This window comes from Temnothorax longispinosus, chromosome 2, assembly GCF_030848805.1.
Source record: "Temnothorax longispinosus isolate EJ_2023e chromosome 2, Tlon_JGU_v1, whole genome shotgun sequence".
Taxonomy (NCBI): domain Eukaryota; kingdom Metazoa; phylum Arthropoda; class Insecta; order Hymenoptera; family Formicidae; genus Temnothorax; species Temnothorax longispinosus.
The window spans coordinates 2,744,753-2,762,585 of NC_092359.1; the positions used below are offsets into that span (position 1 = coordinate 2,744,753).

The following is a 17,833-nucleotide window of genomic DNA, read 5'->3' on the forward strand; positions in this document are numbered from 1 at the left end:
CGCGGCAGTTTAACTCGATGAAAACTCGATCGGCAGAATTCCTCACGGCAAAATTTCGAATTATATAATTCGTTGTGCCCAATTAAATATTTATCTTTAAATATTTAATTCTTATCTATCTAAAAATCTTTCTCTAGGCAGGAAATTAATAATTCTATTCGTATTAATAAAATGATATTAATCGACAAATTAATCGCTGATTTAACTTAATTAAAATATACCTGAGGGATATAGGACGTTAATCATCAATTACAATTATAATATAAGGACAATTTATTACTAATGACATTTTTTAACAACATCGTGTTTCTCATTTTAGTGACATTTAACGATGTAAATTAAATAATAACTGTACAAGGAAGATATCGCGTTTTTGAGATTTATATAGGGGACTTGTCAAAATCGTTTACGTAGAATTGTTTGCCCTCCGTTTTGTATGTACAAGGCATTCAGGTCCTTGTTGTCAGGATACAAATTCTTCGAACACGTAACAATAATATAATATAAATGATCGGCGACAGACTACAATATATAGATCACTTGTTATTTTGTATCATGTATAATAATAAATTGTAACGCTGCAACCAATCCTTAAAGGACACACCGTCCACGGTCGTTTCGTCGAGTGCCATTGCTTCTCGTACATCTTGGTTCGCCCTAAAAACATGATTAAAGTTAAAATAACTGTAACGTCAGATTATCTTGACGGTTTAACTTACCAAGCACTCAGGACTGCGTCGAAGCGCTTGATCTCTTCGCGCGCCTGATCGCAAACTACTGTGGCGAGATTCAGCAGCTCCAAACTATTGTAATTACACTTTTCTCGTGACGGCATTAACTTATCTGCGCACTCAATCTCCTCAGTTGACGACGAACAGTGCAGTCTCGTGTAAACTATATTGGCAATCGCGTTTTTATAGCATTCTATGAGGGAGTACATCGGTATTTGTATTATTGGGATGTAAGGCTTGATCCTCGAGCACTGCGGATTGACTGAGGTGATGAAGACTTTGTCGAGATCACATATTGCGTGTCTGCGAGAAAATTTGTTCATTATATATTAGCTTTACGATAATAATGTAAAATTTAACGTGAAAAACTTTTATACCAACCTGTATAGTCCCACATCTCCCTTCAACATTACTTTTCGTAAAGCGTTGAGATCTAAGATATTGTAAAACATATCCAGTTCGATGTCCAACGCATTCTTCACGCATTTCGCGTCGTAATTGTCGACCTGTAACGCCATTATCTTCTGCAATTCGTAATGCAGCTTCTCTTTCGCTTTAAATATGAGCTAACCACGTGTTCACATCTTCGTGGGCTAACGACTGCAAGACGAAGTGTGCATTAATCTTAATTTCATTTTTCTGTCAATCATCTTTTCTCATAGTTTGAAATCTTTTCACGGTACCTCTATTAGTTCAATGAATTCCACTAAGCGTTGTTGGTACATGTTAGCTCTAATATTAGACGATATATGCCTTTCGAAATAGTGGATATGTATTGACCGCAAGCTCTTGCGATACCAATATCTATATTTTCGCCCACTACACTCGAACTGCCCAAGTCGCTTTTGGTCTCCAATTTCATTAACGTGTCTAAATCTTGCGACAGCGTTTGATACAAGTGTGTCCACAGCGGGTGTACGCCAATACCAATGAGAGAGCTCGATACCTTTGTCCATATCTGTTATTGGAAAATGTCATTTTCGTCAATACTATTTTACATGCAAATATTATTTTATATTCTATAAATAAGATTTACCCGTTTCTTATCTATGGCTGAACGACGCAGATCTGTTATCATATGTAGATTCTCCCTTAATTTCTGTTGATCTATGTCCATAGAGGTGTTTGGCATTAAATGCTGGCACACTCGTCTCATGTCGCCGCAATCTTTCAGTTGCTTGCTGGTTTCGCCGTGTTTTAATTTGAGAAAATCCTTCCTCGTACTGGTTACCGAACACTTGCTCTTTATATCCTTCAATCGTTGCACTAACAATTTTATGGAACTTATTAACATTGTATTGAAACATTCTCGGGATCAACATCTTTTCACCTTACTTTTTTGCCTGACAGTATAGTCTTGTTCTTCATATTCTTCTTCCAGCGCAGATATCTGTTGTTTCAATGTGCTGCTTTTAGATCTCAATTGATTCAACTCTCTCATAGATGAAATTGCAGAGTCGTTCAACCCATGCTTCAGTTTGTACAGTAAAATGTTCTTTATTATTTTACAGGCTTGGGCCGCAGGAAACACAGAATTGGAAATGTCCTCCCATAACAACTCCAATACTCCCTTGCACAATCTGATAAAAAGGAAAAAATTGGTAAGTCGATAACATGGCAAGCTCCAGTAAATAGATACAAATAGTAATGGATACACAAGTAAGACGAACATTTTCTTTACCGAATCATTGTATATTGTCGACGGACACTCGAGCTGGCGAGTCCACGCAAAATTATCTGCATCCTCATTCATAATGATTCCGTTCCTGGGTAAGAAAATACAATGAATATGCAAACGTTCCAATGACCCAACATATTTTTATCTAACAGTAAAAGATACTATAAATATATAAAAGTATCTAAATAAAAGCCGGAGGGGTTTATTCGAAAACAGTCTTTTAACTTGCAAAAATTACAATCTTATAAACACTCTGATTTCATGTAGATATATCTACATATTTCTTTTAAAAACTTCAAATATACATAGAGTAAGCTATATATTCATTTAATTCATGACAATTCACAAAAATTAAATCCGTCTTGAGAATATCACGTATAGGGTTAATTGTCGCGCAATCGCCGCGAAAGGAGAGAAGCAATATTATTTATACCGGTCAATTTTCTTGTCGTTTAATCCCAGTTGATCCCAGTTGACAGTGCTCGTAAACAGCGTGTTGTTCTCCCTTGTGTGACCGTAACGTATTATGAACCCCTTTCGTCCTTTAGGTCCGTTTGTTTTACTTGCACTTTCTAGCGCTTTCTGCATCTGAAATAGGACGGACGTATATTTGGGCGTTGGGGAGAGAGAGAAAACGAGACAACTCGAGTGTGGCAGGTGCAAGTAAACTGTACATAAGCAGAGAGGCCACGTGCCTGACGTGCCGCGCCGGCGGCGAGAGCGGCCGAACGTGATTCGGGCGGATTCGGGGGGATTCGCGGACCCGACTCGCCGCGCGGCGCGGCGGCGAGAGCGGCCGAACGTGACTCGGCCGGATTCGGAGGCTCTCGGCTCGCCTCGCCGTGCGGCGCGCGCGCATCCGTGCAAGTAATACGTTAGTCGTTGAACGTCGATATACGAGGCACGAGGTGCGAGGTACGAATCCGCGCTCTCTTCCGTTTCTGCCGTGCTAAGTGCTAAGGAGAAAGTCGAGCTGGCCGTTCGTGGCAATTATATTATCGGGAGTGCCGAAAGTAATTGCGCGAAGTCCGTAATAGTTTCATCGCGAACCGCACCCGCTCGAGTGGTCGGTCGGTGGTCGCCGCTTGAAACATCTCAGATATAGCTTTTCAGTTCACGTGAACGGAGAGTGCGAGCCGAGTTTTCTTCGCGCGCGTACCCGGTCGATTGGATTCAGTGCATCCGTGCAAAGGGTTGCATCGTGCGCCCAAGTTTTGTCGTGATCTGCACACGCTCGATTGGTGGTCGCGCGAAACATCTCTTTTCCCGAGTTTTCGTCGCCCGTAATACGACGGCGGGGACGACGCACACAGACGGATCACGTGATCACCGCGTGCGGTAGCGTGATCCTTGGCGAAAGACCCGTGTCGACGGCGAAACCGTCCTACGACGCGAATCCGGTTTTCGCGAGTGCCTCTATCTCGAGCGTCGCGATCACCGAGCGTGAGAGTTGTCGGATCATTTCTCATAAAATCAACGCCGGGAGTTCGATCCTGATATCGACCCCGCTCGCGGCCATCATGGTGCCGCGCCGTACATACATTGTGAACGCGGCTCTACCGCGCCCGCGCCTCGTACCTCTGTAATTTATTGTAAAATGTAAAATTCGTGCCCGCTATCGCGTCATTCCCGAGTAACCCAAGTGAGCCTGAGTCTCTCGCACGTCTCCGTGTTCGCGGTTGCTCATCTGCCTCGCGAGCAAGATATCCGTCGGTCGCGTTCAAGATCTCCGAGCGCGAGGACAGTATTCAATCGCTCTTCAAGATCTCCGTTTCGCGAATCTACGTGCGCGGACCAGTTCGGACGCAGTAGGCACTGGAGGCACGAGATCGCTCCCGGATACCGGCAGTCTCGGCAGTCCCGGTTTGTCGATGCAGAACGTTAGATGTAAGTTTTCTCGGTCGTTTTTTTTCCTTTTCTTATTTCGTTCGAAGCATCCCAAATATGCCAGTTATGCTGCAAGATTATCCTCATTTGACAGATGGTCTAAAGCAATGTCGTAAACTAAAGAGACACTAGCAACTGCTGGTTTCTATTACACGGGAAGTGGCGATCAAACATTGTGCTATCACAATGTGGTGGAGGATTAAAGGATTGGGAGCCAGAAGATGATCCCTGGGTAGAGCACGCCAAGTGGTTCGAATACTGTCCTTATCTGATTTTAACTAAAGGGACGGAATTTGTAAGCAGCATTACCGGGAGAACGTACGTCAAAAAGCAGTGAGTATTTAACAAAATATATTTATTGTTATTAGAATTGTACAATTTGTATATTTCAATACTTGTAATAAATATTCCCATCTATTTAAAAAATAATAATTATGTTGAATGTATAATAACTATAATGTGTGTATAATAATTAATTTTAAGTTATTTATTTATTTATTTTTTCAGGAAAATATACCATCTGCAATTGGGTGAGAAAATTGAGAAAGATAATGATGCTGAGAGTATTGCTAGCGGAAGCTCTCAAAATTCGATCTATTCTGAAGAAACTCATACTACAGAAGTAAGTGCCGTATCAGGAGAGGCTAGCAGCGAAGAACAATCTGTCCAAGGTGACGAGCCATGCGACAAGGATGCAAGATCATTCAAAATTTGCTACACTAGAGAAGTACGGATCGTATTCATGCCGTGCGGACATCGGCGTGTGCGGAGTTTGCGAAAAATACGAAGATATGCGGCGTATCTCGTAAGTCTGTTGAACGTACTGTACAAGCGTACATGTCATAGTGTCTTTATCCATGTGATAAATAATCCGCGGATTCTGCTGTAAAATTTTCTACTTATCATTATAAAAACTGATACTCTCGAACAAAACTGAATGACAGGACTCATGTAGCCTACCGATCAGCAGGTACAGACTATACAATGTTGAAACTCTCATTAATGAAACATTAACTTCACGGTTGTCGTGGTTCTCAATAGAAAGGATTTTCTATTGAAACCACAATTCTATCTCGTATTCCGTTATAATATTAACAAATCGTGAATATACTTTGTAGTCGTTGTACAAGAAGTAATAGATGTTCCTATATTCAAATATATATACATATATATGGCTATATAATCGATATTGCAAAATTGTTAGTCGGTGTGTAAAACACATGGCACATCACAAATTTCTATATTTTAACTATCGAACGACGCAAATACAGGAAGTCGTTAAAATCATAAAAGATAGATTGTACCTGCAACGGAACGTTGCTATTTGAACGTTTTCGAGTTTATATTGTTCCCCCAATTCCATATTTGCTGAAAAAAAAAAAAAACATTGTGATGTAAGATAAAGATAAAGCGGCACCATATTGGACGAGTACAAATAGCAACGCGACATGAAGTCTAGTTATTAGTATTATATGATGAGTAATGATTTAATATATATATATATATATATATTTATGTATATATGTATATATGTATATAGACAATTACAAAGCGCCGGACTCGTAACTCAGAGGAACCGGGTTCGAGTCCACCTGATCACAGGAATTTTTATATTCCAAACTGCACCCCCCGCACGAGTGGGGCTCGTGCGGAGAAACTGGGCTATCTTTCGGAGAAGACATTAAATTTGATATTGGTCGTTAAGCTTTGGGGAGCTTGGGAGTTTTGATTTTACTTTGTCGCTTTCTCCTGTACATTGAACTTTCGGTACAGGCTGTGTGGGCCGCCTCATGTCGTCGAAACTAATAGTTTTGTTTACAACATATATTTACAAGACTATAAATTTATTATTATATTATAGAAACGTACGGGTGGCAATGTGGTTTTGTGGTAAAGCGCCAGTAACCCCGAGGAACCAGGTTCGAGTCCACCTGATCACAGGAATTTTTATATTCCAAACTGCACCCCCCGCACGAGTGGGGCTCGTGCGGAGAAACTGGGCTATCTTTCGTAGGAGACATTAAATTTGAAATCGGTCGTCAAGCTTGTGGGGAGCTTGATTATTTTATTCCTGGCAATTCTATTTTAAGTAAACTGCCCCAACGATTTTTAGGACATTTCTATCTTTTGTATGAGACATTAAATTTGAAATTGGTCGTCAAGCTTGTGGGGAGCTTGATTATCCTAATCCTGGCAATTCTATTTTAAGTAAACTGCCCCAACGATTTTTAGGACATTTCTATCTTTCGTAGGAGACATTAAATTTGAAATTGGTCGTCAAGCTTGGGGAGCTTGGGAGTTTTGGTAAATTTAAAATGTCAATTCAATTGTGATACTCATATTTACTGTATTTCAATACTGCGCCGATGGAAGTCATTCCATCTAGAACCTATACTAGAACTTTATATAATGTTATGGAGTTTCTTCAAATTTATTGCAGCATAATTCCTTTAATGTTCATAAATTCTATAAAAAATTATAAATATTACGCTTATTCAGAATTAAATTACATAAAATAAAGTCCAAACGTTACAATGTGGACTATAATATTAACGGTGAAACCATATTTGCTATTTACATCTTTCTCCTGTCTTTAACATAGATTTAATACTTTCACACGCATAGGTATACGCACGTGCACGCACACACATGTAAACAGCAAAAATGATTTTATCGTTAACATTATGTGTAATATCAATATTATTAATATTTACGTTACGCATATAATATTAATATTATATGCATAATGTTTGCACTTTACTGTGTAATTTAATTCTAAAGCGTAGTTTAGAGCAATTTTATAGAGCGCGTGTGTGTATAAAACTAGATTAATCAATAATCAAACTATTAAATTTTTACACAATACTCGAATTGTATTGTAAGCAAGATTGAAAGTCAAAATACAAGTAATTTATTCACAAAACATAAGTAATTTATTCACAAAACAATTAAAACTATATTGCAACTTATATTGCACAATAAAATAAACCTTAATTCTATATCCTTTAGAGTACGAGAATGAAACAAAACTTATTTTTTTAAACATATAGCTCACATTTGAAAAGCAGTACGTACGCCCGTTCTTTCTTGTTTAAAACAAAACATAAAACAAAATCCTATTATTAATTAACGTAAAATACACTTATAAGAAAAAATTATTTTGGTATGATTGCACTCTACCTTACAACATTGTGAAAAACTAACAATAGTTTCAGATTAGCTTGCATACAGTCTTTTATACGTAGTACATAATGCTTAACATATACATATAATACCGTTACATTAAAAACGAATCTTTCAAAGTATGGCCGACAAATGTCTCCGATTGAATATTAAAAGTTATAGGCAATCCTAAATGTTCATATATTTAGAATAAGATGTAAATTTGTTTACGACATATATACTTTGTAGACCGTTGAAATTTCTTCTTTGCAAATCGGACATTTTTTAACATTATCATTCTCGCGCATAATATGATTAGCACATTCTTCACAACAACAGATATGACCGCACGGTATGAAAACTTGATTCGCTTCAGCATCAATGCAAGCAGTGCACGTACGGTCAGATCTCTTCGTTTCTCGATTTTCTTCGCACGTTTCCAGAGAATGTAACCCATTATTCACATACATTTACATTTACATGGCGTTTTACAGGGACGTGCCCAACCTTTTACATGTTTTGCTTCTGTTCTAAACCTGGCCTTTGGGCGACCTCACAACACTACTATCACCTTCCCTACCCCTCGAAGGAGCGCAGTTATTCCACCAATTACACGCAATTAATTATTCTCTTGCTTTGTACACGTAAATTGTAATATTTGCGTTAGCGTAGATGTTGTATACGGTACTTGTTTATTGCGATAAATTTCTTTCTCTTGAATTGTTATCTCATAACAAAAGGCAACCCGTTGGGCTACCTTTGTTAATATGGTCAGTATATCTAATTTTGTTCCATTCTTGTTTAATTCCACACATAATGACTCTATGAACCAAGTCCCGTTGTTTTTATTTCTGTGCGAAATAACCTGTAAAGTCAACAAGTTGTCATTTTAAACACAAAGAATTTAAGAGGTAATAGTACAAAATAAAAATATTTAATTAAAATAAAATTAAATTAAAACAACAGTAATTTATTGTAATAAAATGACTTAAATCAAACGTATATAGGGATGACAATACCTGGATGACTTGAGAATGTCACTAAGATATCGGCATAGATTGGAATCCGAAATTTTCTTCTAGACGTTGTATCCATCTCTATCTCCGTATCTATTTCGACTTCTACGTCGACACCAGGGTCTATTCCGTTTCCTCCACATGCTGATATCCAAAACATTTTTGGTTTCCCTGCCAGGGTGGGGCAGTTATCCGCAGTAAAAAACTTCGGCAGGGTATTAACGTCATAGGTGGTGTCGAATGCAAGAACGTTTCCAAAATTTCCATGGGACAAAACAATAACCATGATGCAGTCGCTCTCTGAGTGATCTCTTAAGGCAGCTGTAAAAGTAATAATTTCCTTATTATTTCAGTTACATATATTACAGTTATATTTATGATAAGGTGCATCTTACCTTTTTGTAATTCGTTTTTTATTTTTTCGAGTGTATAATTTGTGCAAATTGTTACTTCGAATTTAAGATTTCGTAATATGTCTTCCAAGTTGTGGCAATCCACATTTGTGCCAGGGCGAGGGCGTACCCCTTCGCCCAAATTCTTGTGGTAATGTACGTGGTTAAAAATGATCGCCATCCCCCTCTTGGGACGACTCATTTTATAGTAGTTGACTTGCCTGAAAAAAATTTTATTCAATTTAAATTGGTCGTCAAGCTTGGGGAGCTTGGGAGTTTTGGTAAATTTAAAATGTCAATTCAATTGTGATACTCATATTTACTGTATTTCAATACTTCGCCGATGGAAGTCATTCATTCTTCGGCAAAATGCAACATTATTTCATAATTTATGAACGACCTTTTCATTAAGTCTGCATGGTATTCAGCAAACAAATTACTGGCTCAGTAAATTGTAGTATTCGCGTTAGCGTAAATGTTGTATACGGTACTTGTTTATTGCGATAAATTTCTTTCTCTTGAATTGTTGTCTCATAATAAAAGGCAACCCGTTGAGCTACCTTTGTTAATATGGTCAGTATATCCAATTTTGTTCCATTCTTGTTTAATTCCACACATAATGACTCTATGAACCAAGTTCCGTTGTTTTTATTTCTGTGCGAAAAACCTGTAAAGTCAACAAGTTGTCATTTTAAACACAAAGAATTTAAGAGGTAATAGTACAAAATAAAAATATTTAATTAAAATAAAATTAAATTAAAACAACAGTAATTTATTGTAATAAAATGACTTAAATCAAACGTATATAGGGATGACATACCTGGATGACTTGAGAATGTCACTAAGATATCGGCATAGATTGGAATCCGAAATTTTCTTCTAGACGTTGTATCCATCTCTATCTCCGTATCTATTTCGACTTCTACGTCGACACCAGGGGCTATTCCGTTTTCTCCACATGCTGATATCCAAAACATTTTTGGTTTCCCTGCCAGGGTGGGGCAGTTATCCGCAGTAAAAAACTTCGGCAGGGTATTAACGTCATAGGTGGTGTCGAATGCAAGAACGTTTCCAAAATTTCCATGGGACAAAACAATAACCATGATGCAGTCGCTCTCTGAGTGATCTCTTAAGGCAGCTGTAAAAGTAATAATTTCCTTATTATTTCAGTTACATATATTATAGTTATATTTATGATAAGGTGCATCTTACCTTTTTGTAATTCGTTTTTTATTTTTTCGAGTGTATAATTTGTGCAAATTGTTACTTCGAATTTAAGATTTCGTAATATGTCTTCCAAGTTGTGGCAATCCACATTTGTGCCAGGGCGAGGGCGTACCCCTTCGCCCAAATTCTTGTGGTAATGTACGTGGTTAAAAATGATCGCCATCTCCTCTCTTGGGACGACTCATTTTATAGTAGTTGACTTGCCTGAAAAAAATTTTATTCAATTTAAATTGGTCGTCAAGCTTGGGGAGCTTGGGAGTTTTGGTAAATTTAAAATGTCAATTCAATTGTGATACTCATATTTACTGTATTTCAATACTTCGCCGATGGAAGTCATTCATTCTTCGGCAAAATGCAACATTATTTCATAATTTATGAACGACCTTTTCATTAAGTCTGCATGGTATTCAGCAAACAAATTACTGGCTCAGTAAATTGTAGTATTCGCGTTAGCGTAAATGTTGTATACGGTACTTGTTTATTGCGATAAATTTCTTTCTCTTGAATTGTTGTCTCATAATAAAAGGCAACCCGTTGAGCTACCTTTGTTAATATGGTCAGTATATCCAATTTTGTTCCATTCTTGTTTAATTCCACACATAATGACTCTATGAACCAAGTTTCGTTGTTTTTATTTCTGTGCGAAACAACCTGTAAAGTCAACAAGTTGTCATTTTAAACACAAAGAATTTAAGAGGTAATAGTACAAAATAAAAATATTTAATTAAAATTAAATTAAATTAAAACAACAGTAATTTATTGTAATAAAATGACTTAAATCAAACGTATATAGGGATGACAATACCTGGATGACTTGAGAATGTCACTAAGAAATCGGCCATGATTGGAATCCGAAATTTTCTTCTAGACGTATCCATCTCTATCTGCTCCGTATCTACTTCGATTTCTGCGTCGACACCAGGGTCTACTCCGTTTCCTCCGCATGCTGATATCAAAAATACTTTTGGCTTTCCTGCCATCGTTGGACAGTTATCTGCGGTAAAAGGCTTCCACACTGTACTAGCTTCGTACGTGGTGTCGTAGGCGTAAAGTTCTCCGAAATTTCCATGCGACAAAACAATAATTATAATGCAGTCACTCTCCGAATGATCTGTTACGGCAGCTGTAAAAGTAATAATTTCTTTATTATTTCAGTTACATATATTACAGTTATATTTATGATGTCATTTCTGTCCTTATGTCCATGAAGTTATTTATGTCATCCTTATGTCATTTATGTCCTTATCATAATAAATAAGTTCAGATAATTCGATTTTTTTATTATATGCAAAGAGTACTCGGTTTTACACTTTGGATGAGTTTGATTATCGGCTAGCGCGATTAGGTGACTGTGTTCGAAATTCCAGCGACTATTTGAAGCATCTAGATCCTACACGATTAATTTACCCGGAATTCCGCGAATTTGTTCGATTCATTTATTTCTATCTAACCGCGGGACGTGTACTTCGATTTAGTCACGCGATCGAAAATAATTAGCTCGGCCGGCTTTGCTCCACGCGCGCACTCTCCGCGTTTTGATAATGACCGCTTTCGGTAATCAAAACAGAGTAGAGAATGTTACATCAAAGTCATTTCCGAAGAATGTGAAACGTTTTCCCTTACATTCATATACATATACAGATACAAATCATATTTAAGTAATTTCAAATGTAAGTAGATTACGTTTTTTGTTGTAGAAGTCATACCGTATGAAAAACATAATAAATAAAACAGTATATAATGAACAATGTTATATACACACGACATTATGCGCTTATAAAATACGTGCAAGTATATGCTGTATGATCATGTTAATTGCTCTTTCAATTTCTCTAGTTGAGAATTGCGTTGCAGCATGATGCATCAGTTTCGTCTGCTACATTTACGATCGACGGATTTTCAGAGCGAGAAGCGTTCGCTCGAAAACTGAGAAAAATTCACTCGCGTTACTTACCACGGCCGCAGTCGGGGAGATGCAAAAACCCGTCGATCTTCCACTCTCGCCTTCCCTCCTCACGTCCCGCGGCGAGATACAGTTTACGTCGGTTTTAATTAACGGCTCATACATTTGCATGATTAGACCCTGAAACAGAGTTACGCGGTATCAGCATTCCGTGCATGGAAAACGACTGCGACGTTAACGCCGGGATTCCTCGCTCGCCGGCGCACATAACTCTGCCCCGCCACGTTAAACATTTAAATATCCGTTCTCCTCTTTTTTTTCCTTCCATCTTCGAGGCGAGCGCGTGCGCCCGCATCTACATATCGTTGATTTATAATATTCTTAATGTACAATGTGAGTCGCGCGGAGCAGATTCTAACGCAACTAGACCAAACGTGCGCGATGTAATGTGCTATATACTTTGTATATCTGGCGGTTTCTTTCCTGACAATGCGTCACGAAACAATGACCATTTCGACCGGTAGATATCTCCGAAAATGCCCAAGATAGAATTCTGTTTTCGAGATCCAAACCACTGACAGGTTCTGAAAATATTTTAGATATTTCTCTGAATGTAGGGTGAAAAGGGATTATATTTAACACAGGAAAAAAAATTAGTTTTGTCGAGTGGGAAGAACTTTATGCTAGGTGAGAGGCTACAGGAGTGTAATAAAATTTCGTAAGAATTTTTAAGCTGAATAGATTCAGTCATAAAAAAATAGTGGGACTTGGTGACAAATCCGCAATGTCGGGCGTTCCGTGTTCAATCAGGAATGATAGATGCTCAACGTATATGGGCAAAGTCTTATTCTGTGGTTCAACCTTGTCGCATAAACGAGTAATGATTGCTATCGCCGAATGCAACGTGTCTAATGTTGCTCGCGTTCCACGTTGTCGGATGAAATGCAATACGCAAAGTAAACCATCAGCCTCGAACACGGCATCCGCCTCCCATGTGCATAAGACTTCCACGACCTTCATACACTGTTGTGTGATATTTTCGTACACCGAGTCGCACGTGTAGCACAGTTGTTGAACGGTCCCAGCAGAAATCCAACCACATATGGTCTTTACGGCACCTTCCACGGCGACTATATGATGCGCACATTCTATTGGAGCAATATCTAAATAATAATTAATGGCTCGAATGGCCATTAGCATTCCATTATTATCTCGTATTGTAATGCCCGCAAACATTAGGCAAAGCTCAGGAAGAAACATTTCTGGCGGACAGCGTTCTAAACGACGCAAAACCTCCGTGTCGGGCAGGACCAATAATGCGCATAGTTGTTGCAGCGCATCCAACTGTCCTTCTAAACCTTCCAGCCCTTGAAGATAAAACATCAATGCGTCGGTGGTAGTGTCCGTCATCTTGGAAAATCCCGCAAATCCTTTGAGATGCCTTTCGTAAAGAGCTTAACATATTCGTGACGGCAGTACGCCTTTCCGCGAATTAAATTTTGTTCTGGCGACATAGTACTATGTCTTTTGTATGATAGAAAGCAAACGTCAATTTACACTGCCGACCAAAAGCTTGAGACCATTAATTGAAAATTGTCTACTCTAAGAAATGAAATCAAACTTGTGGATTATAATTTAACACATTTTCATTATCTTATTCATTGTCTTTTATATTGAAATGAAAAATAACATAAAATATTTGAAAGCGCTACAAAAGCTATTTTTTACACAATGAAAAGAAGAGTATTAGACACTGAAGAGTATTCGACATTTTTCTTGTCAAAATAGCCACCTTCTCACAATAGCACATTTAATCACTTTTTTTTACTATAAACTATAGGTAATCTAGTTACAAGTTTATTAATTTTTTTCTGACGGAAGACTCTTTTATCCATCTTCCAAAATGGTTCACAGCTCAGTTTCGGAAAAAAGGCTTTATAATCGTCCGTTTTTTTTTCCAGTTAAACGATGCTAATCACATTGTGCTAGCAATGCTAACCACAATGCAAATTAAACAATGTTAATCACAATTATGCTAAATATAATGCTTATTTACTTTAAAATCAAGAAAAAGATATTGAATAAGGCATGATTCGGATGTTTCTCTCTCTCTCTCTCTCCCCCTGTCTTTCTCTCTCCTCTCTCTCTCTCTCTCTCTCTCTCTCTCCTGTCTCTGTACGTGTATATTCCATTGCTGTCGAGTCGAGACCGCGCAAAACACGGACGCGTTCGGATCGGGGGATGCTTACGATATTATTATCGAGATATTCGGGCGGCCTAGCTCACGAGGCAACAGCCTGAGGCTCGAACTCCGAAGGGTTCGACTTATCTTCGTAGATAAAATAGCTAAATGGTAATTTAAAGCGTAGCTTGTTTTTTAACGTTTATTTAAAACTGTCGCATATGCGATAATTATTATTCATTTAAATTATTTTCTAAGTTTTGTCTGCGATTTTAATTTTCTGACATTATATCTGTGCAATATTAATCGACCCTCGGTGTATATTTTTCTCCAAGTGTTCAGTAAATGTGGTATCTTTCAGCTCGTTATCGTATATTAATGATAAGGTTAACAATACCTCTTTCTATAACAAAACGCTAATTGTGCCAACAAAGATAATGGTTGCACCAATTATTGATTATCTGCTCGAAACTTACGTAACTAAATCTATGTAGATAAAAAGCAAAACGTGAACGAAGTGTTAAACGAGACATAAAGATAGCAATCATCTTAATACAAATTAAAAATCTTTTTTCGAATTTTTACGAGTGTCTAATTTCCAATATAAAAATACAGGTTTCTCTCAAATTAAAAGATTTGACGAAATTTCAATTTCAATGTCAATTTCAAGAAGCATTAAGTCACATCGGCTACCGTCATTAAATGAATATTAATTCCTATGTCGAGTTGAACTCGACGATCTCGATTTTGTAATTCGTTTTTTATTTCTTCGAGTGTATAATTTGTGCAAACTGTTACTTCGAATTTAAGATTTCGTAATATGTCTTGCAAGTTCTGGCAATCCACATTTGTGCCGGGGCGAGGGCGTACCCTTTCGCCCAAATCCTTGTGGTATTTTCCGTGATTAAAAATGATCGCCATCCCCCTTTTGGGATGACTCATTTTATAGTACTTGATTTGCCTGAAAAAAATTTTATTCAGTCTAAATAAATATAATAATTCAAATATGATATAGTCACATTAAGAGGTTGTTTATCAGATTGTAATAAGTATTTCTCCCCATAATGGGAAATTTCATAAATCGTGTAATTAAACGGGCCGAAGAAACGGGCCACATTGATAACCATGATTATCAAGTGGAATCTGTTTGGTCAGTTTTAAAGATTGGCCGTTGTCCTGGATATAGCTAGAGATAATGACCGCGGCTGGATTGTATTATACTGGAGAAAGATATTTCGAATGTCAAATACAGTTATACGAATGGGAGATGGATAAAGACTGATAAAAGATTGTACAGGAGAAAGCGACAAAGTAAAATCAAAACTCCCAAGCTCCCCAAAGCTTAACGACCAATATCAAATTTAATGTCTTCTCCGAAAGATAGCCCAGTTTCTCCGCACGAGCCCCACTCGTGCGGGGGTTGCAGTTTGGAATATAGATATTCCTGTGATCAGGTCGACTCGAACCTGGTTCCTGGTCCCGAAAGTTCAATGTAAAACAGGCGACGTGTTAAGTATTTTGCCAACATAATTTGATTATTGGCAGACACAAACGCAGATTCTACTCAATTTTTGCTGCCACTCTGCGTCAAATAGTATAAAAAATATGTCAGTTTGTTTGATTTTTGCCATTATATTTGGTTGAAAAACTTTGCTATATATCTGCCAGCGTGTATTACCAACAATATTATACATATATGTTCATATAGATTTTTTTTCAAATCTGTAGCCATTCTGCTGACAAAATTTGTAGCAAATGCTTTACAGGAATCTGTTCTTGACAAGCTACCTGGCTGTCTAGATATGTTTGTTAAAATAAGAGAATCCGATATTGCCCATGTATGCTCGAATATTGAATTAAATATTAATTAAATAATAAATGTACCATGTCGGGACACTTAAGATCTACATCTGGACACCTTTATCATTGTAATTTTTAAATAAGTATAACGTAAATTAAAATCAAAGATAAATATTTTTATCTTTGATTTTTATTTGTGTTAAAATTCATGATAAAAACATGCGATAATCTTGGGAATCCTAAAGCGAAGCCCGAACTTCCTCGATGTCGGTAATGTCAACATTTCTAATCCTGTTTTCTATGTCGTATATCTATATCTGTCCTTGTCTAACAAGAGGCATCTGTCCTTGTTTCGATTGCGCCATTTCTCGCTACACGCAATACTGATGGTCCGGTGTCATCACGTACATTCACGTACATCACGTTCACGTAATCGTACTTTTCGTTTAACTTTGTTGTTTGGAGTCTCAGCCTAATTCTACAAACGGTATGATATTCCTTGATGTCTACTGAATGGACCTGCACCCTCATTTTGTAACATCAAGCTGTAGAATTTTTATACGAAGCAAATATTGTTAAAGTGGATTTTTTATTATTATTTTATTTACTTATTTTGTTACAAAATCGGTGGTCGTCCACAGAGTAGAGCACATACTTTAATTCTGTGCAAGATTTTTTTAAATCCATAAAGCCAATAAAAAATTAAGCAAAAAGTACGATTGTCGGTATTGCAGATGGCTTTAGATCCGCTTAGCCTTAAATGGTTATAAATGTGTATATTTTTTAGGATCGTCTCTTAAGTGCGAACATTTCCGACATGCGTAGTAGATTTAGTTAAAATAATTACGTTATATTATTAACCCTATTCACTCCAATCATATACATACTACAATTTATTTCGACATACTGCTGCTACAAATGTAAATCACATACATATAATTTCTAGTTTTTGATATTAGAATTAGCAACGTACATGTCATAATAAATCAATTATATGCTGATTTAATAAAGTAATGAAATATAATGCTAAGGATTTTGTTTTAAATAATTTTGCACGTACCTGTTCTTTTCCATCGCATAATTACATATTTTGCTAATACTGTCACCAGGGGTAACGTGATATGTAAACTGTCTATTACGAGTACCATATTGCCCCAAACATGGATAACCATACTTATCATCGGAATAAAAATAAATATTAATAAAATTAAAACAATACCGACCCGAATTTCTGGCCACAAGCATTTCTTAGTGAATTGTTCGGTTTTCGGCCACAAGCCAATCACTTCCAAGCCTAAACGATGAAGTTCAACTGCCCACACAAAATACCTCTGTAACCTGAAGATTCCATAATGTCCATGTCGAAGACTAACGTAAAAATAATTATAATCGCTTTCCGTTCTTCCCACCATGTAGTGTAAAATAAACGCGCATGCTCCCCATAGAAGAACAAAAACCCAGCAGTCACGTCAAATGCTACATTAAATATTAAAAATGCTATCCCCAGTTGATTATGACCGTTCATATCGTCAAGAAACTTTACAGACGTGCAACATTTCATAAAAACGTTTATTTCTGATCTAACAAAACGAGAGGTAGAAAATATTGCATCGCGGTACATCAGAAGTTTGTCGAACTTATCTGAATAGTTCTTTCGTACGTTGCTTCATTATGCATGCGCTTTCTCCGAAATGAGAAATAACGTTATTTCACTCTTAATAAAGTTTTATACGTCGAACCCAAGAATACAGAAATATTCTAGTCAAAAAGAAATAATAACAATTACGAGGTGTACGGACTTTTTGAATATTTCTTCTCAAGATACATCTAGCGTAACACGAATGAATGTAATATT

General features: G+C 37.2%; 1 protein-coding gene and 2 pseudogenes across 1 annotated transcript; 1 reads left to right on the forward strand and 2 right to left on the reverse strand.

Annotated features, from left to right (window-relative positions):
* Window positions 1-255: 255 nt before the first annotated feature.
* On the reverse strand, window positions 256-3,094 carry LOC139808745 (uncharacterized; annotated as a pseudogene).
* An 835-nt stretch (window positions 3,095-3,929) lies between these two features.
* On the forward strand, window positions 3,930-5,734 carry LOC139809069 (baculoviral IAP repeat-containing protein 7-B-like; annotated as a pseudogene).
* A 1,472-nt stretch (window positions 5,735-7,206) lies between these two features.
* On the reverse strand, window positions 7,207-9,520 carry LOC139808744 (caspase-1-like). The gene is made up of 4 exons (XM_071771081.1): window positions 9,190-9,520; window positions 8,870-9,087; window positions 8,478-8,795; window positions 7,207-8,323 (listed from the first exon to the last, which is right to left on the reverse strand). Exons 1-4 carry the CDS (start codon window positions 9,222-9,224, stop codon window positions 8,304-8,306), a joined length of 591 nt encoding a protein of 196 aa, XP_071627182.1. The 5' UTR covers window positions 9,225-9,520; the 3' UTR covers window positions 7,207-8,303.
* Between the last annotated feature and the right edge of the window lie 8,313 nt (window positions 9,521-17,833).

Excerpts from the sequence above, each read along its gene's own strand:
- LOC139808744 (XM_071771081.1), bottom strand. The coding sequence starts at position 9,224 with ATGAATGACTTCCATCGGCGAAGTATTGAAATACA. Across the intron at positions 8,796-8,869 it reads AAAAAACGAATTACAAAAAG|CTGCCTTAAGAGATCACTCA; the intron begins GTAAGATGCACC and ends TTACTTTTACAG. Across the intron at positions 8,324-8,477 it reads GACATTCTCAAGTCATCCAG|GTTATTTCGCACAGAAATAA; the intron begins GTATTGTCATCC and ends TTGACTTTACAG.